Raw genomic sequence first — 26,636 nt, 5'->3', positions numbered from 1 at the left:
GTCCTAAGGCACAACATGCCTTGGAGGCAGCAGGTGGAGACCTGTGCAGGTCCGCTTCCCCTCCGGCCAGGAGCAGGAGGGAGGGTGAGGGAAAGGGGAGCGCCTCAGTGAGGGTAGGCTGTGCTCCCCGAGTCCCGCTGTGTCGCTCGCTGTGTCACACGGGAGGCGGTGCGTGTCTCGCGTGGTGCTGCAGGGCGCCCGCCGCAGCCCTTGCTGGATGCATTGCGTCTGTGGCGGGACAGATCACTTACACGTTGAGCTTGGAGGACTCGCACAGGCCCTGAATGGCGACCAGTTGCAGGGAAGCGTGAACAGTTTCTTTGGGTAATATCTGTGGGGTGCAGTGTGGGTGCTGAGTAATTTTCCCTTTGTCTCAGAGGTAAGGGGGTTGCCGGTGACGTTGCGGCTCCCGGTAGACAAGTGTGCAAACATGCGTATTCACCCACTGAGAGCTAAGGTGACCCAGGTGAAGGGCTTTAGAAACTGTAAGCTCTCTATTTCTTCTCACTGAACCCCCATGTAAACACCCCTACGTGCTGCTCCTCTAACAGAGTGGAGATTAAAGTCCCAGGGCTACATCCCGTGAAAGAGCAAGAGGGGACGATTTGACGCAATCCGGAGTCACATTTGGGTCCATCACCCCCAGCACTGACATAGGTGAAGTGACCTGGGTTTAGAATCCAGGTCTGTCTGATGATCACAAATGACTGGATGGTCGTGAGGTCTGTGCTGGTGGTCTCTCTCACAACAGAACAAACTGCCCGAAGCCTGGGGATGGTGAATGGACCCCGGAGGGCGGGGCAGGCTGGTGGCTCCCTGCTCTCAGGCTAGCGGCAGGTGTTTGTAGGTGAGGCCCATGTCCCGAGGGCTGCCTCCGAGGCCGTGGGCAGGAGGCCTCAGCTCCTCCACACCTGGGCCTCTCCCTCAGGGTCCTCACCACGCAGCGGATGGCGAGCCAGGCGGGGCGGCTGCACGGTGCAGACCAAGTCTTCAGAGCTGTGTGCCGTCCCCTCTGGGTGCCCTGCTCCTTCAGGTGCAGGCGGCAGCTGCAGCCCCAAGTCAGGGGAGGGGCGGCGGGCTCCACCCTTGAAGCTCGGAGGCTCGGAGAGTTTGTGGTGGTGCCCTGAGACTGCCAGGGACTAAATGTATTTTGTGGCTTCATTCTCTTTCCTTAGAAGTGGCCCAGTGATACAGGAGGACGCTGCTGGTTGATTAAAATAATACTTAACACGTCTTTCTCAGTCTCTCGTGTGCTAAACTACCACAGGAACCACCCGAGGCGGCACGGGCTGGGCTTACAGAAGGGTGCCGGACTGGCGCGTGCCCCAGGGACAGCAGAGGTGGTGACTCGGAGGAGGAGTAAGGAGGAGAGGAAGGGGCCTGCTTCCTGGGCTGTGGCAAAGGGCTGAGGCATTATCATGCTTCCAGAATGTTCTGTCACAAAGGCTGTTCTGCAGGCGGTTGCAGCTGGCATGGGATTGAAGTCCTTTGCTCCTTAACCTCCACGGGAAGTGCTCACTGCTGCAACCTCGTCGTCTGTCTGCTCTGGTGTTCCCTGCACCTGCCCACAATCGCGAGAACCAGGACGTGTCCAGTGTTCGCTGGAGTTTAAACTGAAGGAGGGAAAGGCCAGGCCACCGAACCGCTCCTGCCGGGCACGGGAGGGGCCGGATTTTATTTCAAACCAGGGGACGGTTGGTGTCACTTAAAGATCGCTGCTACCACAGCATGAAGGACCAACAGCTTTCTTTGCTTCACGGCGACCCCAGAGCCCCACGAGTTGACACCCGATAGGCCTGGACAGTCAGTACTTTGCACACGTGTCCATACGTGGAGGAAGGCCTGTGACTTGGTGCAGGGAAGCTAGTGAGAAGGCTTTCGCCACGATCCGGAGCGGACAGGGAGCTGGCGGCGGCCGACGGGCCAGAGGGGCGGGTTTGCTCCTCTCGGTGTGGGAGGCCGAGGCCTGATGTGACACAGGAATACTGGGAGGGAGAGTCTGGAACCCATCCCGGGCTGTTTAGATAGACGTATGCGGGAGAGAGGGATCTTCCCTGAGATAAAGCCGCAGGGGGAATCGGCTTGTAGGGATCAAAACAATTAGCTCCTTTTTTGGACAAGTCGTTCTACCGCCTAATACTCTCTCCTCTCTCCTCCAATGTCAAGGCGGCCTCCCCGCCCCCACGTCCAGCGGAGGGCCTGGCTTATTAGCTCCGTGGAAACAATGCCATTAGAAGAATGCTCCGCGCTCCCATCTCCTTCCCCAGCTCGTCAGCTTTTCCCTCTGCACCAGGCTGGCTCAGCACACAGACATGCTGCAGCTGTCCCCCAAAACTGCCCATGGGGCCACTCCGGCCCTGCAGGGGCCACCGCGTCTCTGCTGACCACTCTCGTCCCTGGTGCATGTCCATTGCCTCCCACTCTCTCCAGCCAAGTCCACCCCAGCCCCCACCCTCGCCACTCTGTGGAAACCACCCTGGTGAGAACCCGAGACTCCCTGGGCGGGAGCTGTGGTCCTTTCTCTGGCCTCACCTTGCCCGGCTGCTCAGTAGTAGCACGTGGCAGTGGTGGCTGTCACTCATTCCTCCGGGACAGATTTGTCCGCGTGCTTTCCAGGACCTCAGACTGCCCAGTTGTCCTATCTCCCCAGCGGCCTTTCCAAGTCCTCCGCTTGCACCCACCCATCACAATGGGGCTCTGCCCTGATGGCACTCCCTCCTGTAGCAGCGTCACCCACTTTCACGCTTCCACCGTCACTCGCCTCCTGTCAAACATGGTCCCCCCGCCCTGCTCCTTCTGCTCAGGCTCATGTGTCCACTCTCCCTGACCCAGACGTGTCCAACGGGCATCTCAGACTTAGGACGTCCGACAGATGAGCAGTTACCAAGCAGTCATGGGGGCGTCGAGTCCAGCACAGGGAACGGAGTCAGTGACACTGTGGCCACTGTGGGCGGGGCTGGGGGCAGGGGGAGGTAGGTACTGAGAATGTCGGAGGGACCGCTTTGTGACGTCCACGACAGTCTGACCACCATGCTGGGTGCCCGAAACCGATACAAAGTAACACTGAGTGTGATCACCTCTGACACACTGGTGTCCCCAGGCTGGTTTATTTCTGTCCCCTCCCTGGGCTGTCAGTGAGGTGGGACGAGAACATCACAGAACGGGCATCATTTAAACGGTATGACGAAAGTTGCTGACCCGAGCCCCTGCAGTCTGGCTCAGAAGCAGGGGAACCAGAACGGATGGGCGAGCGCCGACCCTCAAGCAGAAGTGTCCTGCGGGCTGTGTGGCGAAGGGGGCGGGGTCCTCCTGCCCCCCCCCCCCCCCCCCCCCCGTTCCAGACTTGGCCAGCTTCAGGAATTTCCTGCTCTTACCTGTTAGTGGCAGAACTGGAACCCAGACCCACGTGGTCTGATTCTAAGGCTGCGTTTTTCTCATCCTGAAATAACTCTTCTTTTATCTTTATTAATGAGTGTACCTGAGAAGCTACCAAACAATACTGTTACTATTTTAGGTTTTAAAAATGCCAATTATGGGCTGGAATAACAATGACACAATCTAGAGTTGCAGACAATGGCTCCAGGTGTGGCGATGACTGTGTCGGACAGGTGTGAGGGGCGGCCCCCCGCCCTGCCGGTGACACCCACGGCTCCGAGCAAACCAGGGAGGTGGGTCTGCATGGGAGCTCGTGGGCGTGACTCCTGCTCAGGCTCCTCCTCCACTGGAGGGGGAAGCACTTAGAGATAAAATTAGGTGTTGGATAGGACAGCATATCTCTGTGTGACGGACGTGTGGACGTGTGGAGTGTAAAAACGTTACCAGCACACACACACACTCTCCCCTGGATCTCTTACGCTCAGTGACGTAGGCATCGAGCTTCCCACGAGGAGCTCAGCTGGCCCAGCTAAGGCCGGCACAGTGGTCCGAACCCTCTGCACACCTCTGAGGGCAGGGTGCCCTCCAGGCCCTGGGTACCAAGTGTAATTGTAAATGAGATTCAGCCTGTCCTGTGTGCCGAGGTGTGAAGCATGCTTTTTGCCACAGTTGCCGGGTTCTTTCCCTTCTGCTGTATCAGGAGCACGTTTCGGGTGCCCCCTTGCCCTGTGACCCTCAGAGCTCTGTGAGCGCGGCAGCTACCCTGGCTGTGGGGGCCTGGACCTGTCAGAGGGGCCGGCAGGGCCGGACCAGACTCCGTCCTGGTGTAGTGGGGTCCAAGTGCAACACCGGTGTCCAGGCTGAGCCCGCGCTGTGCGGGCCAGCTCCTGGCAGCAGGCAGGACACCGCCCGGAAAACAAATCTCACCTATTAAATAGAACGGAGGCTCCAAAGCCGTTTTTGGCAACGTCACATGTAAAGGTGGGCACGACGGTGCTGGAGTTACTCCGATACAAAGCACAGTTTGTACAGTATATATTGAGTGTACAGATGTTTCTGTTGCTACTCTGAACGTATTCCCAATTAAGTAAAGAGACAGAGTTTGAAAGAAAGCATTCTGACATTGTGGCAAAAATGGCGTGGTCTTCGTGCCTGCTCAGGGTCACAACTCCCCGAGCGAGTTTCTTCCCCTCTCTGCCTCAGGTGACTCGTCTGTGAAGCTTCAGCCTCAGGCACAAACACGCAGGCTGGCTCTGAGACAAGGAGGGGACGGTGGCCGCCACAGAGCTGGTCGGCAGGGGAGGCACAGAGAACCGCTGGCTCCCTCTAGAGTGTGGCACGGCCAGAAAAATCGGGGGATGGGAAGCTGACCGCCCCCCCAAACCCTGGACATGCCTCCAAAGGGCACAGCAGGCTCCCTTCTGCCGCGTCATCTTTGCGTCTCTGGCAGTTTTTAAAGAGCACTTAGGGAGACGTCTCACAGTGCCCACGTGCTGCCCTGTCTCAGAACTGGAGCTGGGTCCCCAGGGGCAGGCACACTCCGTAGTTTGATAAGAAGGCAGCAGGGCCCTGCGGCTGCAGCATCGGCTGGTGTGGGGAGCCTTCCCTGCTGGGCTGGGTGGAGGGATTTCCTGTGTGCCTGGTGGGCTGGCCTGTGCAGCTCCTTTATGAGGCAGAGCTGCTCCCCACCTCCCGCCTCCGGGAGCAGGGGGAGTGGCAGCCGGTGGGGGCGGGGAGAGCACTGGCTCCGGCATCGGACCTGGAGAGCTCACTCTGCCTGTTGGGATGACCTGCTTAACGTCTCTGGACACCAGCTGCCTCCGTGCTAAAGGGGAATAGTAACACCCACCTGAAGGGGCCGTGCCAGAGGTTAAATGAATGAGCAGGTGCAAAGGGCTTGTCAAGGGCCAGGCCTGCCCTGCACTTTTATAAAATGGCAAACTACTTAGCATGAGGACTTCTTTCTCATTTTGGCTGGGAGTAGATTTGTTAACTGCGTTAGAGACACTGGCCCGTGATCAAAGTATTTCTGACGCCAGTTACCTTCCGGGCCCTGCTGTTTACGTCCTCACCTCGCTAGAAGCTCCTCTTCAGCTGGCGGCCTCTCCCTGACCCCTGGGCTGTGGGTGGAAGCCGCGAGCATCCAATCTGTCTCCATACCTGCCTGTCCCCTGCCCTGGAACACCCCCAAAGACACCCAAGGGAGAAATAGCAGGTGTAGGGGAGCTTGTACGTGCAGGTGGATAAAACCAGGCACAGCCAGATTACGTCGGTCGTTCCAGGCATTTAAAGAACTGTCAAACCCGGTTCTTAAATTCATCAGTAGAAGCCTACCAACGCAAAACAACAGTGAAAAGCTCAACACTGGCAAAGGTTCACACAGGCAGCACGGAGGAGGTCACCCGGCCACACTGATACCTCTGTACCTTAGACCCTGTGCCCACCAGGGGCCCCTGTGCACAGGCCCCGCCCCAACCAGACATTGCCAGCCTCAGATGAAACATTTTGTCACTATTTAGTCATTGGAACTGGAGCTAGAAAGCTGAGAGCTATTTTCAAGTGCTGAAGAGAGTTGAACTAAGGACAATAAAAAGATACAAGATAATTGGACAATTCTGCTCTTTAAAAAAAAAAAACATTAATGACCCTTGACCCTGTCAGAGGAGGGAGGCTGTTGGGAAGAGCAGGAAACTGCATTCAAGCAGGAAGCGTATCTCCTTCTCTGTCCTGCTTTCCTAGGGGGCATTTCATGCCCTTTTCTTACAGCCGAGGCACAAGAGAGCTAGAAAGCAGGGCAAACCCTCCCACGGACGGAGGGCTTTATAGTCCTCGAGTGTGCCCCCTAGGGGCTGAGAGCTCCTCCCCGAGATTAAATTGCAGGAGGAGGGGAGTGGACAGAAGGTGCAAGTAGTAAAGAGGAAGCGCAGGTTAAGGTGTAGATTTTTATACGACTGGCATAGTAACTCAAACTGCAATGGGAACCAAACAGGCAGGTGAAACACACTTTCAGGCAGAACGATGAGAAAGTTCTCAAAGTCTTGCTAAACCTTTTGTGGAAACTTAAGATGTATTCCCAGAGCGTAACTCAGTCTTCTGAAGACAGGGTTTATCTTTCAAACACCTTCTGGTCCGTTTGACGTTGGTTCAGTCTGTTAATCCCTGTTTTGATTCTTCAGTAAAACTTCCTTTCCCCAAAAAATAAGTCTGCTGAAAGTAAAATAATTTTCAAGGTCAGAGATTTGAAAAGAAGTTGGACTACATTCCCACGTCAGGAATTACTTTCACCCTCGTCCTCGGCACTTTGACTGCGAGGATCGGCCGCGGGACCCTGCTTCGTTTTCAGTGAAAGAGCATTTAGCCTGCTTGAAATATTTAACCAGTGTAAAATCTTCATTTTATCGTGTATTTTATTTGAAGCGTGATAAAAACTTAGTGTTTTTTATTGAAGAACCATAAAAAAATATCCGCTTGAAACGTGGTTGCCAACGATTTCTTTCACGGAGCCAGGTGAACTCTCAGAATCGAATGCCGTTTGGGGCCCAAGAAGTTAGGACATTCAGACTCTCCCGGGAAGCAGGACTCACTTGTTCAGTGACTGAGGCGTTGGTTCCGGTTCTGCAGCTTCCTGCTGCTTTAACGCCACGTAGAATTTCTTCTGCAACACAATTTGGTGAGTTTACACTGGTAACTCCGCTGAGTGAAATGACCGCTTTTCTCTCCTCACACCAGGTTGTCGGCGTGGCCCAGGCCATCAACAAGAAGTCGGGCAACGGCGGGACATTCACTGAGAAGGATGAGAAGGTACCGAACGAAACTTGTGTCTGGTGTGATGTCTGTCCAGGAAGATGCGTTCTCTTTAGCGCACAGGTGGCAAACGTGCCCGAAACTGGCCCTCCACCTTGTTTATCCAGCCTGGCACCTTGTTTCTACCCGGCGGCAGCGCCGAGTTCCTTGCCCCTAGAGTTAAGGACTAGTTACATTTAGACAGTCCTAAAGTTACACTCGGCCCTTTGAAGGCAACCGCGACGCTGACGTGGCCCCCAGTGAAGATGGTTGACACCCCTGCTTTAGAGTGTACAGACCTCCAGGGAAGGCTCACAAAAAGCACTGTGGTTTAAAGTGGCTCGGAATGGCGCAGCCACCTTTCCTGCGGCAGACACAGGGCTGGCCCGACTCTGGACCACCTGTGCTTTGATTCCGTCGGCAGAACCCCGCTCCCTCCTCTCCGTGTGGCCACACCTCCCTAGGGCTGTCTCTGTGTGTGTGTGTGTGTGTGTGTGCGCGCACAGGGTCCGTGCAGAGGGTAGTGGACCTTGAATTCACTCCTTTACCTTTCATCACTGCCATTAAGAAATTCACCCTCGAGTAAAACCCCTAAAGCAGTGCTCTGGGTTTAGCGCTCCAGGTCAGCTACGAACGGGAACTGCCGTCCTGGCGAAGCCAGCTGCAGAATGTTTTCTAAGCTTTGCCCACACACAGCACGGGGCGCCACATGGGGACTGAGGCTGGAGGGTGTGCGGCTGGCTCCCGCAGGAGCAGCGGTCAGCATCGCTCTGCTGCCCTGGCCTCCAGCTCTGAGCCGCCGAGAACACAGCAGGCACCTCTAAATAATCAGCGTAACGGACACCTGCGCTCCTGCTCTGTTAGTGACACCTGCGAGCGAGCGTTTGGTGGGGGGCGAGGCTCCAGATCGGCTTTACGCCCCAGTGTCTGTCCACCAACGTGAACCCCTCTCGGAAGATTTGCATCCCAGGGCTGTGGAATCTCTTGGCACACTAAATCCATGACTGTGGATCAAAGTGTGTGACGCGGAGACTTATTTTAATCAACGAGTAATACCATCCGAGCCCTTCGCCTTCGTGTAGTGCAACGAGGATGACCGCTGCCTGTTAATTCGGCTCCTGCTTGCAACTTCTCCAGCACCAGGGCTTTATTTGCCCCGGTAATGAGTTACAAGCTACTCCTGCCTTCTCAGCACGGATCCGAGTCTCACTGCCATTCAGAGACCGCACCGCATTTGGCACGGAGCGGGTTCAGTTCCAAATGATGTGAAGAGCTCCGTGTCTTCACCCCACTCCCTTCTCCTGGTTCCTCAGCCGAATGTGTGACCTAGCAGACTGTGTGAACACTTGTCGTCCACTGGGGGTGCCATTGAGCTCGCACCTGCTCCGCATCAGCTCCTAATTCTATGCAGAATAAACATCTCCTCTTTGGGCTTTGTAATGTTTATTTCAGCCCTAGATAGCTTTCTAATGTTTATTTCTACATTTCAAGCGATGTGACGAGGCAGTTTTACAGGTCACTCTCATTTGGTGCGGTCTTGCCTGTTTTCTAGGACTTTGCTGCTTACTTGGCCTTCTGTGGGATTGTCCTTCACAACGCCCAGCTCTACGAGACTTCCCTGCTGGAGAACAAGCGAAATCAGGCAAGTCCGACGCCCAGCGAGTACAGAAATCTTCTTAAATTTGGGTTAAACTGTTATCCAATACGTGTGCGAGATTTTTACCCGGTATGTGTGTGTGACTGAAAACCCAAAGAGTGCAGATTCAGTTTCTAAATACTTTAGCTGTTTCTTCTAACAGTTATTTTCACTCCCAACTGCCCGCACTTTATCGCTGTTCGGCGGTACTGGCTGACCGAAGGGGTGCGGGCTTACTTGGCTCGCACAACCCTTTGCTTGCGCGACCCGTGGCCGGCCAGTACCGGTAAGTCCCAGGTTGGAGCTGTTGGGTGGGTTGCGTCTCTCATGGTCAATAAGGCTTTCCGTTCTTGCTCTGCCAACTAGAGACATCGACTCTTGCTTTCAGTCTTCACAAGACGAGGACCGCAGCGTCCCTCGTCTCTGCTTCCCGGCCACCGCTCCTCACCTCTGCGTCCCCATCCTGACTTTTCCTCCTCAGCTGCCCACGTGGATAACATGCTTACTGTCTACAGCCGAAGTTCAATGTTCTTACCTGTGTCTAGGTTAATTCTGAAGTTGCAATTTCAGATAAGGTGTTTATAAGTCCTATGACTGTGTAAATAGTGTTCATGCTAGTTCTTCTGGATGTTTCCAAATTCCATTCTTTTTTCCTTGAACGGTTTGCTCTGGTGTGATCTCATGCTAACTCCCATCCCCCGAGACTCCATCATGCAGGCATTCTGTTGAGTTCTTTATCTTGGAGATAAATCCACGTTCTCCTTCTCCGTCTTTCCTCCTCCAAGGCAAACTCCTTGAAGGAAGGGCAGTGGCGAGGCATGCTTTCCAAGTCCTCACAGGTATGAAGATGTCCATTGTACCACTCTGCCCGTTTGGCTGGGGATAAAATTCTCAAACCAAAAAAAAAATCAGTTCAGATTTTAAAGGTAGCGCTTGTGTTCTAACTGGTATCCATGTTGTTCTGATTCTTGGCTCTCTTAGGCATTTATTTTGTCTATAAGCTTTTGGGTTATTTCTTTATCTTTGGTAACTTAATCTTTCAACATGACTTTTTTTTAAAATTCATTATGCTGATTCCTGGTTGTCCCTTTCAGTCTGGAGACTTATGTCCTTCAGTATTAGATGATTCTTTTTCATTATTTCTTTGATAGTTCATCTCCCCTGATCTTTATTTCTTTTTTGAACTTGTGTTAATATGGTATCAGACCTCCCATTGCCTTTAGCTGCAGTCTCCCTAACTGTTTCCATTCTTGTCACCCCTTCGTCTGGTCCCCATTTTCACAAACACAAGTGTGATCTTGTCACTTCCCTCCTGTAACCCATCCCTGTCCAAACTGCTGCAGGGAGACATAGGGCCTTTGGAGCTCTTTCTCTGCCTCACTCACCACCTGCCTCTCCCCTGCTGTCCTCCTCACCCTCTGGTTTTATGGGAAACTTGACCAAAGCTCGTGGTGTACTGCCCCCTCTCAATTTGGTTCTTCCTGGCGGAACTGTTTCCCTTCCCTGCTGCATCTCAGCGATTCATACTCATCTTTCAGGCCTCAGCTGGGACAGTACTGCCTCCGATAGGCTTTCTGTGATACTCAATACCTTTTCTACCCCCTCACCACACAAAGTCTTTGTGACGTTAGAAGGAATTCTGTGGAATTCAAAGGAAAGAGAAATTACTGGCAAAATCACAACAAGAACTCTTTCAACCTTGTTTACTTTGGAGAATAGTTACGGTGTTCTGTGCAAATGTTGGTAACTGTTAATAAACATTTACTATTTATTAACGGTGTGTTTTATGTATCAGATCCTGTTCCAAGTGCCTTATAAATGCTAACTTATTTCCTTCTTACAATATTACTACGATTTCAGTAATAACTGAAACCCTCATTTTTAAGAAACTCGCCCTAGATCACAACGCTGGAGGGAAGGGAAGTCGGGATTAAAATCCAGTAACTCTGGGCTCAGAGTCCGTAATAACAGTGGACAGGGAAGTGCTGTTAGGAAGCAGAGACGTACATGGGTAATACGTAAATGCAAAGCTGGTCCTAGCTTGTTAGACTGAAGGTACAGAAACAACACATAGCCCGTACACATCATTATATTGCTTTAATGACCACAAGCAATTACCACGTAAGAAGCTCTTGACTTCTTTTGGTCTAGGTGCTGCTCGACCTTGCCAGCTTAATCTTCGAAGAGCAACAGTCGTTGGAAGTGATCCTGAAGAAGATAGCTGCCACCATCACCTCCTTCATGCAGGCGCAGAGGTGCACCGTGTTCACAGTGGACGACGACTGCCCCGTGAGTGCAGGGGCTGCCTTTTCCTTTTAGACAGACCCGCATTCCCTAGAGCGCAGCTCTTCAACCCCCCGCGGGCCCCCCGCGCCCTCTCTCAGACCCTCCCGGTTGTTCACGCCAAGCCGATGACGGACAGTGCCAGCTGTCCTGGTGGAATCCGGTGGCAGTGGGGGCGCAGGGTCCCTTCAGTGTCCTTCCTCTAAGCAGTCCCCGTGGGAGTGCCTGGGTGGCTGTGGTCCGTGGCCCCATGACCTTGATGGAGAATCACGTTGTTAGTAGGTGCGGACTCTCCATAGTCAGGAACAGGGGTGTCCCAGCTGCGAGGGACAGGTAGACCCTCGTTCTGAATCCTGGGGTACGCAATTTTCTTTTACAGGAAACTGATTGAAAACCACCAGGCAGGGCTCCATAGAGGCAGTGTTTTTCAAGCTGCCTGTATTTTACCAGCGATGGAAACCGCTACAGTGTCCTAACTGGTAGCGTTCCGCCCACCAGTTTGTAACGTGAAGAAACAGACGCGTGTGGGAAGACTGTTCGCATAGAGGGCCGGCCACTTCTGGTCGCTGAGTTTGTAGTCAGCGTCGGGGCCCTAGCAGAAGGCAGCTTCCCTTCATGCACCCTGTTTCCCTTCCCAGCCTGCGAACCGCTGCCTCTGGAGTATTTATTTCTTTTCGAGGTAGTTGTTCGTGTTCTTTTCCTATAGACCTGGGGATGGGCTCCTTACCGGTGGGCCAGTGGGAAGGAGAGCGGGGCTCCCACTGGTTTCGGTCGGCTGCAATCCATGTACGGTATCTGAATTGATGTTTGTGGAGGGAAAGTAGAATAAAAGACACTTACTATTTAAATTATACCTAAACATTTTAATTGTTAGGCAGTCAGACTGCACCCATGGCCCACCATTATCTGAATCGTCGTGTGCACCTGTCCTCCTCGTTAATGCGGCATCAGTTAGGACCTCCCTGGGCTGTCAGGTAGCCAGTGTTCCCAGCGAGCCTACTTCACAGTTTCAACCAGTTACAAAACCTTTCTATCGAGACAATTACAAGAGAGTAGCTACCCTTTCAAAGTCCAGGTCAGAACTCATTAACGCAGTGTGTCAACCCACCGTGGTCGCCCGGGACCTGCTCTTCAGCGTTTAATTTGTGAAAGTTGTACGTGAGGCCCCCTGTTCCAGACAACTTAAATGTCACTTTAATTAACATTCAGCTCGGGCTTCCCGGATTAACACCTAGCGTGACCGCCTCTGACCTGGTTCAGTGGTGCTTTGAGGTAAGGCCCGCTTCTCACAACTTCAGTGCTTGGGCTTAGAAAAGGAATTAAGTGATTTGATTTATATTGCAATTACTTATTGATTAAAAGTGTGTCAACAATATGAGCCCAAATCAAAATGTAATCAAGAAAAAAAAAAAGTACTCCGTTTTTAAACTAATATCATTGTTTTATTTCTCTGTTTCCTTCCAAATCTTTATTCAGGTGTAAGTGTGGCCTAGTTGTGAATATGTCCTCTGCTTTTTAACGTAACTCTGAAAGTATTTTTTTGTGTTGCTAAACTCTTCACAATTATTGTAATGATCTCGTAAAATATTACTGAAGGATACGTCTTTTTAAAAAGACACTTCTCACCCGGGATCTAAGGGCAGTAATAAGTGCAGAAAAGCAAGAATCGGAGGACTTTGAATAAATATAGAGAAGTTTCGAAGCTAACATTTATTAACACCTGGGTGAAAAAAAATGATAAGTAAGCAAGTTGCAAGCGAAGAGCAGAAAGGGTAGGAGTGTGGCTTTAATCACATGAGGTCACAAAGTGAGTGCTCGTTCCCGTTTCCTCAGAAAATAACTAAAAAGGAAAAACAAGCCCAGCGCTTGGCGGGCCCGTCGTCCCCCAGCTGCGCGTGTCCGAGTGCGGCCACGGGTGGCGCCTAGTCGGGCGGACCTCTCAGTGCTGCCGCTGCTGCTCTCTTTCCAGGACTCCTTCTCCAGCGTGTTCCACATGGAGTGCGAGGAGCTAGACAAGTCCCCCGACTCCGGAACCAGGTAAAACGGCGTCTCCGCCGAGCTCCCGAGGGTGTAGTACCGGCTGGGGAGTTGTTGTGACCCGTTACATTTAAGACACAGAAGCCACAGGCTATCACTTCCCACACTTTAGAACGGTTCAGTCCACAGGAAATAGGTAAATATACCTGAATTTAATATCAGACGCACGTGGCTAGATGAAGCAAGTGTGGTGACACATGAATATTATTGATAAAAAGTTGTTGAATCTGGGAGTAGGATAACCATTGCACTTCCGACTGTTTTGTATATCACAAAACATCCATCACACACAGTTAGAAGAAAACGCTGGTGGTAAGAAACTGGAGACAAAATGGAGAGCACGTCACCTCTGCGGGTCCCATAAAGCGGACTGCAGGGCAGTGCACCCGAGGGTGCCGCCTGTCTCGCTCAGGCCCTCGCAGGACCGGCACCGCAGGGTCGAAGGTGCCGCCCCCCGCCCTCGAATCCCCCTTGTCTCCCTTCTTCCCCTCTCGTCTGTTCTCTCCTCTCCAGTCCCCTTACGCCTCCCCCAGCACGATGGAGAAACCACGCCACAGCCACTGCAAGGCCTTAGTCTATTAGGGATTGTGTTTAAATCAAAACTCACTATTTCTAGACTGTTATTTTAACAACATACGCCAGTGAAAGGCCTTTCTCCTGTTAAAAGAATTCTGGGACACAGCTGAGAGGCAGGAGGTAGCTTGGGGCAGGTAGGTGAGCCAGGGGTCTCTGCCCAGAGGCTCTGCCGCGCCCGAGTTTCTGGTTCACAGAGTCACAGCTGAGTAGCTGCCCTTGATTTCCCTCTCGGCATCGCTGGTCTCCACTGGAGTTCGATCCCGTCTCCGTGTCCGTGTTTTCTGAGTCTTTGTCACTGTGGAGTTTGTACAGCGTCCCCTCTGGACGTGTGGTGACGCAGCCACGTACTGGGGAGGGTGTAGCTGTCCCGCGCGCGCTGATTCCAAGCCCCACTGCCTAGTTCAGCTACGGAGCTTCTTATGCTCAGGGTGAGCATTAGTCCACATTATTTTGGTTTTATGAGGCTACAGCTTTGTTGTTGCTTTTTAAAAATTATTATTATTCAATTACAGTTGTCTGCATTTTCTCCCCTGTTGCTTTTTATAAAGAACATTTGAGAAAGCTTCTAGATGAGGCACGTAGATATTTGACTGTATTTCTTTCTGGCTCCCATAAATAATGAATTTCCACACATGTGCAAATATAAACATACATGTACATCAATGAAGTTACGTGTGTCGTGGGATGGTAGGAAGTTGGCATGATGATGCATATTAAGTATCTAAAACTATGAGTTATCTCCATCTACCTTGAATATTTGTGTAGCAGCCTGTCTGGTAATTATGTTTCATATATTTGCATTTTGATTTTATTATTAATTCAGCCAAGTCCCCCAGTTTCTTATAGTCACAGCTGAAGGAGCCCGGCGAGTTAGTGTAAGAGTGACACCTACTGGTGAATATGCATTTTTTTAAAAAGTGGTGTCTTTCTATATATTTAATTTCTTACTATATATTAAATTTGTTTCTGGTGAATACCATATTTCCTCCCTGTAAGCAAAATAGAGGTATCTTTTCACTTATGTTTTTAATCACTTCAAAGCTGTCATAGTGCAGAGATATTTTTTACAAAAGATAACTAGGGGAGTGTGACTAATTTGCGTGGATCACTTTCACTGGTTCATTAACTGATTCTGTAGTAATGAACGTTATTCACCACTAATGCCTTACGTCCACTGAACATTTTAAACTTCACCGTTATTCTAATGATGCCATTGAAGACCTCTTAGCGACGTGAATATGTTTTAAATAAACATCGTATGAGGCTGAATTTGGCAGGAACTTTGCAGTAGAACGGTTGGTTAACGCCCGCATGTTGAGGAAGGACTAAGCTGCTGTCGCCCATCAGCAGCAGGGTCGTTTGCATCTTCCATCACCACTTCCGGTGACAGCATCCAGGCCCCTCCCGTTCTCACCCCCTAAAGCTTCGTTGTCCAAACACTCTTCTGTGAGAGGAAGATGTCGGCTGTGAGGAATCAGTCCTTTTAGGCAGTTATGTGTCATTTTAAGAGCTTGGTTCATTTGGTATGTTTCTAACCAACCCACTTACCTTTTTATATATTCAAATGTTACACTGAAGACGGTTTGGGAAGGTTAAGTGCAAAACTAAAACATACCCGGGGTGCCCATGATGCATAATTGCTGCCCCTTCTTTCCCCGTGTCTCTTCACTCCCATCCTTTACTCTCACCCGGCCTCCACACGTGCCTCCAACGCCACCCAGCCCCACCCACTCCATGCAGGTGTGAGCACAGGTGTGAGGGGTCCCTGTCCCCCTCGCCGTGGTGTGGTGTCCCCACCAGTTGCGTTAGCGTTGAGCCTGCCTGCGACTCCTAAGATCCCGACACAGAAGGAGCCTAAGCAGGAGTGCAGTGTGGTCCCTCGTCCTGGGGAAGCCCGAGGTGGGCCAGGCCCCTTGGGGGTTCCTCCCTGCACGCCCAGGGTGGGCCCTTCCCATTGGGTCAGGGTGCAGCTCCCACCGTCCCCTCCCTGTTTCCAAGGGTGGTGTGGAGGACAGTGAGGGAAGGGCAGCGAAACACGCCCGTGGCCTCTCAGCTGGGGTTTCTAGAAGCTGCCACATTTCCTGTTTTGTCCTGCTGACTTGGACTTACGTGGCAACCCCTGGCCACAGAGCGGCTGAGCCCCGTAGTCTTCGTCCTGCGACCGGGGCCCCAGACAGGAAGGAGGTGAGGGAGGGATGGACGCTGGCAGCCTGGGCCCCGGACAGGGTGCGACACCGACCGTGGGTGCAGACGGCCCTCGCCTGGACCCGCACCGAGCGCTGACCCGCACCACCTGGTGCCCCACGTGTCGCTGAGGGCACCTCTGTGGCAGCCAGCGCTCGACTGTGTTGACTGAGCACGGGACTGAGCGTCTGTCGGCATTTCTCCTGGAGCAAGAGGGAACACGGCGTCCCACAACTTAATCAATCACAGATTCACTAGAGTGACCACTAGGAAGACTGGACAATGTCAGGGAATTAAAGAAAGGATTTACCCCTGGCTGGGCGGCTCAGTTAGCTGGAGCACCGTCCCTACACCAAAGGTCGCAGGTTCAACCCCCAGCCACGGTGTGTCCAGGTGGCAACTGGTCAGTGTTTCTCTCACATGGACGTCTCCCTCTCCCTCTGTTTCTCCCTCCCTCCCACCCTCTCTCTAAAATCAATAAACACATCCTCAGGTGAGGATTTTTTAAAAAGCATCAGGTTTCTGTTGGTTTAAAAGTACTTTCGGTATTTCTGCTTCTCTGTGTCGAGGCCTCTAAGTCTGATTTTATTCTCTCTGGCGAGCTGCTTCTTAACCATTTTGGGCTCCATCCAGCGCCCACCGTTGGCGTGATGATGGTAAGAATAGTAAACGTCACCAACAGTGGTAGCGTCGCTTTCTAAAAGCTTGAGACCAGGCTGTCGTCCCCTCCCCTGCAGTTTTCCTATCGTCACTGAAGCTTATTTTTCTTCCCCGAGAGGGTTGCTATATGTGCAATATTGTAGTTTGAAAATCCGTTCTCTGTACCTAAATCCTGCACATCGTATCTCGTAAGCTTTTCTCGGGATTCCACCCAGACACCGCATGCGAAGCGGGGAGCCCAGGAGCGGCTCGGCCCGACTCTCTGCTCCCTGTCACTCGCACACCATGCCAGACACGGTCAGCACCCAATCCGAGCAAACTACACTTAAGCTAAAATGCAGAGAAAAGGAAGGAAAGATTGGGAGACCTCGGCCGGGAAGGAGGCCAGACTTCAGGCGTCTGTGCGGAGCTGCAGGAGCTCGTGGGCCGGTTGTCCAAGAGGAAGCTGGGGGTGAGGGAAAGTTCGGGGACTTCGAGCACACGGAACAAGTGGACGTTTTTTCTGAGGCTCATACTTGACTCTGAAGTGCCTCCCATACTGGACTTCCCCTTTCTCAGTTAGCTATTTTACAGTACTGATGGGCGTGTCCTCCCTCCACCATAAATGCCCGTGACCTGGCCCTCTGACACATCCGACCTCGTTGCCTGGGACACGGGCGGCATCCTCACAGAAAAGCCTGTGTTACCCTGTCCCCCAGCCCCAGCATGGGCCCTGAGCTCGTGTGCCCTCCGACATCAGACTACCCTTTGTGCTCGACCTGTGAAGCAAGAAGCTGGGGAAAATATCCTAAGTGCAAGAGAATTTTTTGAAAAAGATAAAGTTTAATTTAAAAAGTATCGTAAAAGATCTCAGAGGAAAAAGGAGAGACGAGAGCTTCCCTAATAAGATGCACCTGGGCCTGCCTGACTTTCCCCTCGTCTGAAATGTGGAAAAGACGTTGGGAAGGAGAGGCCACAGTGAATAGCCAAGGACGTGAAACAGGCCCGTCCCTCGTCATCCCGTAATCTGATGAAAAATAAGTCACGGAGAACGTTCATATGGATTTTACATTAAACAGCCCCCAAATCAATGTGCATTAGCAACGCCAATTCGATTACTTTACAACATTTGAAAATTTGTCACAGGAGACGTGAAAAGTTGGGGGTCTTTGTCTTTTCGAAACATTTCAATGACAGTAACTACTGAAGGTTCTGAGTCACCAAATACATGTAAAGCTGCCTTTTCCATGCTTTGCCCTGTCGTACACGGCTGGTTTGTTGCTCCCGTACTCGCCCCCGCTCTGCCCAGAGAGGACTCACACGTGTGATTTCCACAGGGAGCGGGACCCCAACAGGATCAATTACATGTACGCCCAGTACGTCAAAAACACCATGGAGGTCCTCAACATCGCAGACGTGAGCAAGGACAGGCGGTTCCCCTGGACGGTAAGTGACCCAGGGCTGGGCCTGGAGCTCCCGGCTGGCTTTCCCCTCAGACCGGGGCCAGCGGCGACCCCGCAGCCGGAGGGCTGGCCAGCAGGGATGGTTTAGGGGTGGCCTGTGCTGTGCCTGACCAGAGGAAGGGGAAGCAAGTAGCTCCTCCCACCTGCCGGAGTCGGTGGGCCACCCCCGAGTACTTTTCTGTGCACTTTCGGCAGTTGTGTGAACAGGTACTAATGAACTACACTAGTTTTGAGATGATTTATCTATTACCAACTCAGTGTCAATGACATTCCTTAGACAGGCTTGCTAGAATTCTCGAGTTTATACTAAAAAATGAAGTCCCAGGTGGCCTGAAGTCACGTTACTAGAGATCCAGCCCGCAGAGTAGCTCTGTGGAAAACGGAGTCTGTTTTTCTTGACAGCAGAGCTACAAAGACCAGTGTATCAGCCATTGAAAATCTTGAGTTCTGGCATTTTCTCACATTGTCTTTCAGGAAAGCATGGCCTGTTAGGGCTGCTGTCTTGCTGTTATTTCGTGTCCAGGGCACGTCTTAGAAATCAGCAGGGTGGGCATTAGAAACAGTGGTAGTCCGTCCACAGGGGGGCCAGTGTATAACCGTGGGGCCCGGGGCGTGATGCTTCTGGATTCTGCCCCTCTCGCTGCATCACCTGAGACACCGCCTCCCCAGGGTGTGTGTGTTCTAGTACTGTAAGCTGCTGGGGCCGTTTAACGTGGAAAGGAGGACATACGGGTATTTATTATTTTTAGTAATGTAAAGGCTGATTGCTTTAGATTGCATCAGCACCATTCCTGCTCTCTATCCTCCAGCTAGTACACGACGGCCACGTTAGTGGTCTCAGGTGTCCGACATATTCCACGTAATAGTACCTCATGGGCAAGTCAGCCTTCTCATAGTTTTTCGTTGGTTTTCTTGTTTTTGTTTAGAATGAAAACACAGGGAACGTAAACCAGCAGGGCATCAGAAGTCTGCTTTGTATGCCTATAAAAAATGGAAAGAAGAATAAAGTGATAGGTAAGCCTTTCATTAACCTCCACGCTGCCCTTACTAAAGAAAAAAAAAATGTGTATATGCCCAGAAACATCTTTTCCAAGTGCAAATTTAAAGAAATGTGTATCAGATAAAAATTGAAAGGACAAAAGAATTTTGAAATGGCCACAGACATGTGTTAAATATCTTACTGACTACGATGTATTTTTGTAACTACCATAATCCTATTTTAAAGGAATCTGTGTCTAAGAAGGATGTGCTAAAAAGCTGGTAGACGGAGACATCAGGTCGATACTGTGTATCATTTCAGAGTCTCGCTTCCTGGTTTCTGATTCTTCTTTCATGAGTGTGTGGTTTAGACTGTAAGTTGTATTCATCCATTCATCGAAAATACTTAGTGAACCCTTTGTCTGCCGTTGTCAGCACTTGGGGTAAATCAGTGACCAGGGCAGAGGCCCCGACCCACGGGGAGCTCAGATTCGTGTCTGAGCTCATAGAGAAACTTTCCGGCGGGCGTGGTGGAGGGGCGCGTCCTCAGAGAAACGCCGCGACGTCTCCTGTTACTGACCTGGTGTTTCCTGGCGTTGCAGGTTCTGTTCATGGCAGGACAGGAAATCCAGGTAATTGTGCGAGTCTGAGCCGTTAGCTTTCTCCCAAGCTCTTTGCAATGAAGGAAGCAGGGAGCTCTTCCAAAGGCTACACTGTTGAAGGAAAGCCCTAGTGGAGCACAGCTGAGGTACAAACCCTCGCCTTGGAAAGTCTGAATCGTTTCCAGGTTTCAAGACCCGACTGTGGTGTTATTAAAGGAGAGTATCAGTCAGAAGGGGGGGGGGGGGTCGACATGAGAATAGGGAGGAAGAAGATGGAAAGTACCTGTCCAGGGAATGTGCAGAAGTCATGGCCTTTGTCCCTCGTGTGGGCAGGGGGCGAGGCCATTGTTTCGGTGGCAGTGGGTGCTGCGGGTGGTGGCCGATACTTCCCCACGGGTCCCGGCCCCAGGGCCAGCGTGCAACCTGAGATGGTTCGCCGGTCACGCACAGAGCGTCCTGCCCCTCCCTGCCTTTCCGTGCCCTGATCATCCTCCTCTCCAAGCTGGCGTCACTCTAAGGGGGAGAGTGCTTTTCCGGTCCTGTCAAAGACCCATCACTTTGACAGCTGTGTCTTAGTGTGAGCCCGTGACCTGGACTTGAGCCACGGCTGGAGCTGTAGGGGCAGGTGCTGCTGTCCAGGGACAGATCAGTGTCTTGGTGGATGTGACATGTCGGTTTTGTGAACTTGGTCACTGCGATCTACCCAGACAGGTGGGTCTGTGCTCAGCGTGGTCACCTCGTGCTGAGGGCAGTGTGGCTGGGGGTCGGCTCCTGGCCCTGGCCAAGCCAGCCTGGCGACTCCCCGCTTAGCTGCTTGGTCACCTGCACTGTCCGTTCTCTGAGAAACAGTGTGGCCGGGCGACCCTGCACGGGAGTTCTCTCTTCAAGAAGCTCACCACCCATCGGACCCCCAACACAAGCAATTAAGGACAACTGACGAGGGTGCCCTGCAATACCATCCCGAGTCAGCCCTGTTACGAGATTTTATCTCCCAGGAAGCTCAAGCTGAAAACTACGTTATACGTATCGTGCTTTTCCATATTAAGTATAAGGACGAATTACAGCTCCTTTGACCTCTGAACGTCAATAACACCTCCAGAAGGGGGTGTTATTCACGAGTGAGTTTTCACGAGGAGGAGGACCCCGTGGCAACCATCCACATCAGGTCCCGTCCTCGATTTTGCTCAGCAGCTTCTCTTCGGAACAAACCAGGGAACGGGTGTGGCTGGAGGAAGTCACACAGGTAGTCGGGTGTCGGGGGGGGGGTGGTAGGACTCCCAGCGCCCACCCTCCGTGAACGATCGGAAGATAGTGGGCACGTGGCCCCCCTCTGTGCGGTCGCTGCACACAGCCGTTCCTACCGGTTCACAATTCGCATTCTATGATCCACCAGTTTCAGACAAGTGAGCAAAGGAATGGAACAACCTGACCTCTCTGGGCGTACATTTTGCGTCACTGTACTTGAGAACAGGGCCCAAAGTAAGCAAGGGCTGTTTCTGCAGAGAGAAATTCCCTGTAAGCAGACAGGAAGAAAAGAAATGATTCCCCTGGTGGGGCTTTAGGTGCCGGCTCGAGTTGATTCCAAGTGTGAGAAGGAAACTTCCATGGTTCCTGCTGTCGTGTGGGTGGGATGAGACGGAGGCTTTGAATCCCTGACTAGACTGTCCCCAGATGCAGCCTGAACAACACCAGGGGCGCGGCTGACCTTCCTTACACAGCACAGGCCAGCCCCCGCTGCTGTGGGGTTCCTGTGGAGCACCCCCGGGCCCGGTGCAGACACACCGAAGGGCCCGTGTGCGTCTGTGACCTGCCGCCCCCTCCTCGTTTCCCATCACTGCCTCTCAGGTGGAATTGCAGACGCTGGCCTGGCACGGGGCCTGTTGCGTCCCCAGATCTGTCCCTGAGCTTTCGTTGCCCATCCCACATCTCCCACGTGCTCTGGCTGAACCCGAGTGTTCCCACCGCTCTGCTTCCAACACTGTGAAGGAAACAGTGTTCTCTTCCAACATTCATTTATTTTAACAGCTGTCCTTCCTATATAGGCTAAATATGCCTTTTCCCCTATTGTATCTACCAGGAATTCTTATATCTATTACTCATACGAATTTCAGGGAATATTTTGAAGGAATTAGTCCCATTCCACCCAAAAAACAAAAACCAAAACTTCAGGACCTCTCCAGTGTAAGTAACTCGCGTTGCCCTGCGTGTGTGGTGACACGTACTAAACAGTGCGGTGTCACAGCGCCGCGCTTGCCGGTGAGGCGAGGGAGACGCGCTTCGCCCTCCTCCTCGACTCAGTTTTGCGCTGCAGTCTGATTCCAAGGCAGCGGAAGGCGCTCCCCCGTCTATGGCAGGAAAGCTCCCGCAGACACACACAGGAGGGTGAACCTGAGCCTGCAGACCACCCGTAGCGTTGGAACTGAAAGCGCGCACCTCGGAGATGAAGGGGCTGGGCGGACGGCCTCGCGTCTTCCTGGACCCTGAGATCCTTTGGGAGAGATAAGAGTAACAGACTGTGGCCAGGCCGGGAAAGAAGCTGGGGCCAGAGCTGTGGCCTTGCCTTCCTCCACCGACTCCATGAACAGTTTCTGAGCCCCTGCCACAGGCCGGGCCTTCCACTAGCTGAGGAAGTGGAGCTGAAGAGATGAGATCTCTGAGCCCAGGGGTGCAGAGTCTAGAAGAGAGACAACTGAAATCCCGCGTGATACACCAAGTGACGACGTGGAGGGCGCAGAGAAGAGGTGCCCACCTCCCAGCAAAGCAGGAGGCCCCTGGGGCTCCCTGGGCAGGCCTCCCGGAGCGGAAGCTTGGGGAGCAGGCAGGCCCGTGGACACGCGCAGGCCAGGGTGCAGAGCGGGGGCTGCTGGCAACGGGCTGGAAGAGCACCGAGCAGCACCATGTGGCAAAAAGTGGCCTTTGGGGCCAGGCTGAGCTGGGGTTTGAATTGCACCTCCAGGCAACTTGCTCAGTGGCCTTGACGAAATGACTTCACCTTTCTGAGACTCCGTTTCTTCGTCTGTAAGATGGGGTGGTCCCACCCACCTCACAGTAAATCGTGAGGTCATTAGCATACAAGAGCACCTGGCACAGGCCCGCCCCACGGGTGCAGGTGGCGGAGTCTGTTATCACAGAGACAGAGGAGGTAAGGGCTTGAACAACACGTGTCACCCAGAGGTGGGAGGCCACCCGAGTCCTCGCAGACAGACCAGAGGCTCAGGGGAGATTCATCTTAATGCCGACTGACGTCACCCTCCTCTTATGTGGAGGCCACGCCTGACTCCTGAGGAGAGGCCAGGACGGAGGAGGCGAGGGTTTTCTTCAGAGATCAGCTCTGCTTCAATCTCTAAGTGAAGTGTCATTTTGTATTTGCCGTAGTAAAAGTCGTCTGCATATGTGATTCTCCTCGATGCAGAGGACCGTGTCTGAAATCCGAGACCCCGTGGAGAACTGTTCCCTGCGTTCTATGTCGTACGAAACCGTGCTTTTAACTTCTGGCTTCTCAGTAAAGAAATGCAGTCTGCGGGACCCAAAACTCCGACGTGCATCAAAATTGTCCTCTTGTCGGGGCACAAAAATCCAATCAGTCTCCAAAGGACAAACTGTCTTTGGGGACTCAAGTGACCTAAGACTCACGACCGAGTGTGGGAGAAAACAGCGCCCCAGGATTCTTTGTGAGCAGGCAACTCGTGTTTAGGACGGCAGGGAATGGGTTCTCCTGTACATCAGTTCCACTCACGTCTTAGCTTGTGCTGTACTGGGGCAGATCTGCTTGCTTGTTCTCAGATGCTGGCCATTCCTCGGAGAAAAGGGCCAGTCAGTCTTCGGGGGGCGGGGGGCAGAGTCAGTGAAAACCATGACCTTCACTAGTAACCTGTGCTCTTCCTCTGGGGTCGCGGTAGGGGTTTGCCAGCTCATCAATAAGATGGAGGAGAACACGGGCAAGGTTAAGCCTTTCAACCGGAACGACGAGCAGTTTCTGGAAGCTTTTGTGATCTTCTGCGGCTTGGGGATCCAGAACACGCAGATGTACGAAGCCGTGGAGAGAGCCATGGCCAAGCAGATGGTCACGTTGGAGGTGAGCGCAGCAGAAGGGACTTCCCAGTGTCCACAGCAAACACTCAGGTCACCATGCCATCCTCACAACACGAGGGTCTCTTCTGTCACACACCCTCACGGGATCAGGGAAGCCACAGGGCCAAGTCCCTCTGTCCTCATTCAAACAGCTAAGGAAACACAGACCCAGAATATCTGTCCAAGTTCACAGGACCAAACCACAACCCAGGTACCCGGTTTGTCCGGCCTGCCCTCTGCTTTTTCGGCGGGAAGTGAGCCTTGACCTGAGTCACCCATATATACAGATGGCACTGCCCGCCCGTCCCTATCCCCATGCCACCTCGCCAACAGCTGTACTCACAAAGACAGAAACCCTAAGCGCACTTAGGGAATCGGAAAGAAGGAAAAGAAGGAAAAGCCAACACAAGTCAGGCATAGTTCAAACTCCTAGACTAGCGACTTCATCATCTCGCAGAAACTCACTTTACAGGTCGATGAGCTGACTCCTAAAGAGTCTGATTGGGCAGAGGCTGGGGCTCTGCCATTGCCGAGCACCCCCAGCAATTCCCACCTGCAGGGAGCAGGGAGCCACCAGAGGGGAACTGGCCCCAGGCAGGCCCGCCCCCACAGGACCCAGGTGGGGCAGCCCCTTCCAGGTGCACCCGTTTAGGGAAACAGACTTCCAAAAGTGCAGGTGCCTCCCTGTCATTCATCCGTTGGTGTGAAATGCATTTGAGTGTCTGCCTGCTCTTATCTAGTTGAGATGAACTGGAATCGGTGTGTGGGATACAACTTTTCCTCAAACCCCTAATAAATAAATACCCAACCTACAGAGCTAGAAAGTGTGTCCCATATGCTGAGATTTACCAATAACCGAGGCGGTTCCCTTTACTTCCTAAGGGGAACATGTAACAGTAACTGTTCCACTGTAGTGTTAGATAAGGTCGTAAACTGGGGGCGTCTCACTTCCAGATACACGTGCACACACGCTTACACGATGCAGAGACACTCACATATGTTTGCAGAGTGCCACACGTCTGAAAATGGGTACCTTTTTGCCAATGGTGTTGAAACTCTGGGGGATGTTTTTGTCAATCTGTGTCATCTCTGACCAAAAGGAACTTGCAGAAGTGTGTTCTGACAGCATGACAGACATTTGAAACCCAGCCACTGTCCCGGTACAGAGAACGGCTGAAACACTGGCCCAGCACTTCGAGGCTGTCGCTTTTGGAAACAGGGATCGGGGATCCTCTCGTCCAGTCCTGAGAGCCAGGGAGCCCGACTCTCTGGCCCTGAGAGAGTAACGGAATGTGCTCTGGAGCAGGAGGGCGGGAAGCTGGGCCCAAGCCTCCCCCCACACTGGGTGTGAGCTCCCTGCGCCTGGGTGTCCTCAGCTGGCAGTGGGCGGACCCCTGGGCCAGCAGCACTGCGCTCACCCGGAGTCCTGTGCGTGTGGAGGGGCCCCTGAGCCTGTGACAGTGCTGTCCCGCCAGGCAGCGGGCACAGGCCTCATCTGAGGGGCACCTCTAGCGTACTCGCTCCCCAAACAGCAGCACCCAAACGGCAGCTTGTGCACATGCTGTCGTCCTAAGTCTCTACACAACCACAAACAACTAACACCAGGGTTTTTTAAGGGGGAAAAAAATCAAAACTAAATTTTTTGCCAAGTGTGAGCCAACAGTGTGGCTTATAAATGTGTTTGTTTTATTAACAATATCAGGTTTCTTTGAATGCGGGGACTATAACCTTGTTTTCCGCAATAAACAACTGAATGGAAATCTGGGATTTTCTCTGTTGAATGAAGGAAGCAGGAAGCCGAACAAGGCTTGGCAGTCTGACAGGTCGAGTCCTTCCAAGAAGCTTCAGCAGGAACTCCAGCCCACGAAGGCTGGCCTCCTGGGTAACCGTGCCCGTCTCTCCCGCAGGTCCTGTCCTATCACGCCTCGGCGGCCGAGGAGGAGACCAGAGAGCTGCAGTCCTTGGCGGTAATGCCCCGCTTCCTTTGTAGAAGCGACTGACTGACCACAGACCCTCATTCGCACACAGATGCGCCTTTCGCACGGTGTCTGCTTCCACCAACAACGGTCCCTGAGACATTTGATCGAGCGGGGCAAAGATTTGGATGGACACTCAAAACCATATTTAATCAACTCCCATTTCCTGCAGGACTGCCGTCCCCAGTGATGCAAAGATAATGACTTACGTTAACTCGCCATGCCTTAGATGATGCTGGGTTTTTTCCTAATAATTGTTCTGATCTTTACATCTATCTTAGGCCAAAATTAAATTTAGTTTTCAGTTGCTGCAGAGATGGGGCCAGGTGGTTGTCTGGTTAGGGTCACGGCAACGGGAGTTTATCGTGCGTTGCTGAAAACCTACTCGGTCTTACCGAGGACCGAGAGTGAGTTTAACCTCTGACCACGTGGGCAACGGAGCGGCGTTTGAAATCGGCTTCCAGTCAGGCCACTTCCCGACTTCTCGCTCCGTTCTCACGGGCAGGCTGAGAGAGCAAAGTGTGCTGATGTGGCAGTGGCATGTCACCAGCTGTAGCTTTTGACAGAGACGGCCTTGGCTGATATCGTGGAAATCTGAGGCATTGACACTGGCCAGCCATGGCGGGCCTTCTGAGTTTAAGTCTGAGATGGCGGTATGATTGGGTCCCTGTGAGACAGGACGAGAGTCCTGTATGGGATGACCGGCAGGGCCAGAGCATGGTGGTGGTTGTCACCGTCAAGAGCACCGTGGCCCACCACCTGCGTGCCCTCCCCATGTTTTGTTGTGTGAACTGGGAGCTGTGGAGGCCACACAGGCTGCAGGAGCCGGTGACTGCTGAAGGTGCTCGTGGCAGGAAGTGGGAGCCAGGAGACACACAGGCACCCACATGCACAGTACACCCCCAGAGCCCATGCACATCCCCATGGCACCACCTGTTAAGGACAGTGAAGAAGGAAGGTGAGCTGGATGAGGACGATGGTGCCCTTGAGAACCAAAGTGGGAACATTAAGAAGGAGGGCCAGCTGATTTGAT

The 26,636-nt window shown here is 52.6% G+C and overlaps 1 protein-coding gene and 1 long non-coding RNA gene across 10 annotated transcripts in view; one reads left to right on the top strand and one right to left on the bottom strand.

Moving 5' to 3' along the window:
• Nucleotides 1–26,636, bottom strand: part of LOC123480625 (uncharacterized) — a 140,105-nt gene that overhangs the window by 59,821 nt on the left and 53,648 nt on the right. Inside the window, exon 4 of one of the 3 annotated variants that reach the window (XR_006656711.3) lies at nt 11,091–11,872. The exons of the other annotated variants lie outside the window; for them this stretch is intronic. This is a non-coding gene — a long non-coding RNA (uncharacterized lncRNA). Of the gene's footprint in view, nt 1–11,090; nt 11,873–26,636 lie in introns of those variants that run through there. 3 annotated transcript variants of the gene reach the window in all.
• PDE5A (phosphodiesterase 5A) overlaps nt 1–26,636 on the top strand; it is an 84,294-nt gene that overhangs the window by 27,261 nt on the left and 30,397 nt on the right. For 5 of the 7 annotated variants that reach the window (XM_053911096.2, XM_053911094.1, XM_045202816.2 and 2 more), the window contains 9 exons: nt 7,105–7,176; nt 8,711–8,800; nt 10,946–11,083; nt 12,287–12,349; nt 13,047–13,114; nt 17,851–17,959; nt 18,903–18,990; nt 23,456–23,631; nt 25,535–25,594. In XM_053911096.2, coding sequence (XP_053767071.1) covers nt 7,105–7,176; nt 8,711–8,800; nt 10,946–11,083; nt 12,287–12,349; nt 13,047–13,114; nt 17,851–17,959; nt 18,903–18,990; nt 23,456–23,631; nt 25,535–25,594 — 864 coding nt within the window. The remainder of the gene's footprint in view (nt 1–7,104; nt 7,177–8,710; nt 8,801–10,945; nt 11,084–12,286; nt 12,350–13,046; nt 13,115–17,850; nt 17,960–18,902; nt 18,991–23,455; nt 23,632–25,534; nt 25,595–26,636) is intronic. The other 2 variants (XM_024568574.3, XM_053911095.2) reach the window with 1 other exon arrangement.

Source organism: Desmodus rotundus, chromosome 9 (assembly GCF_022682495.2).
Source record: "Desmodus rotundus isolate HL8 chromosome 9, HLdesRot8A.1, whole genome shotgun sequence".
NCBI lineage: Eukaryota > Metazoa > Chordata > Mammalia > Chiroptera > Phyllostomidae > Desmodus > Desmodus rotundus.
The sequence above is the reverse complement of the archived record's forward strand: the minus strand, read 5'-3'. Positions and strand labels throughout refer to the sequence as shown.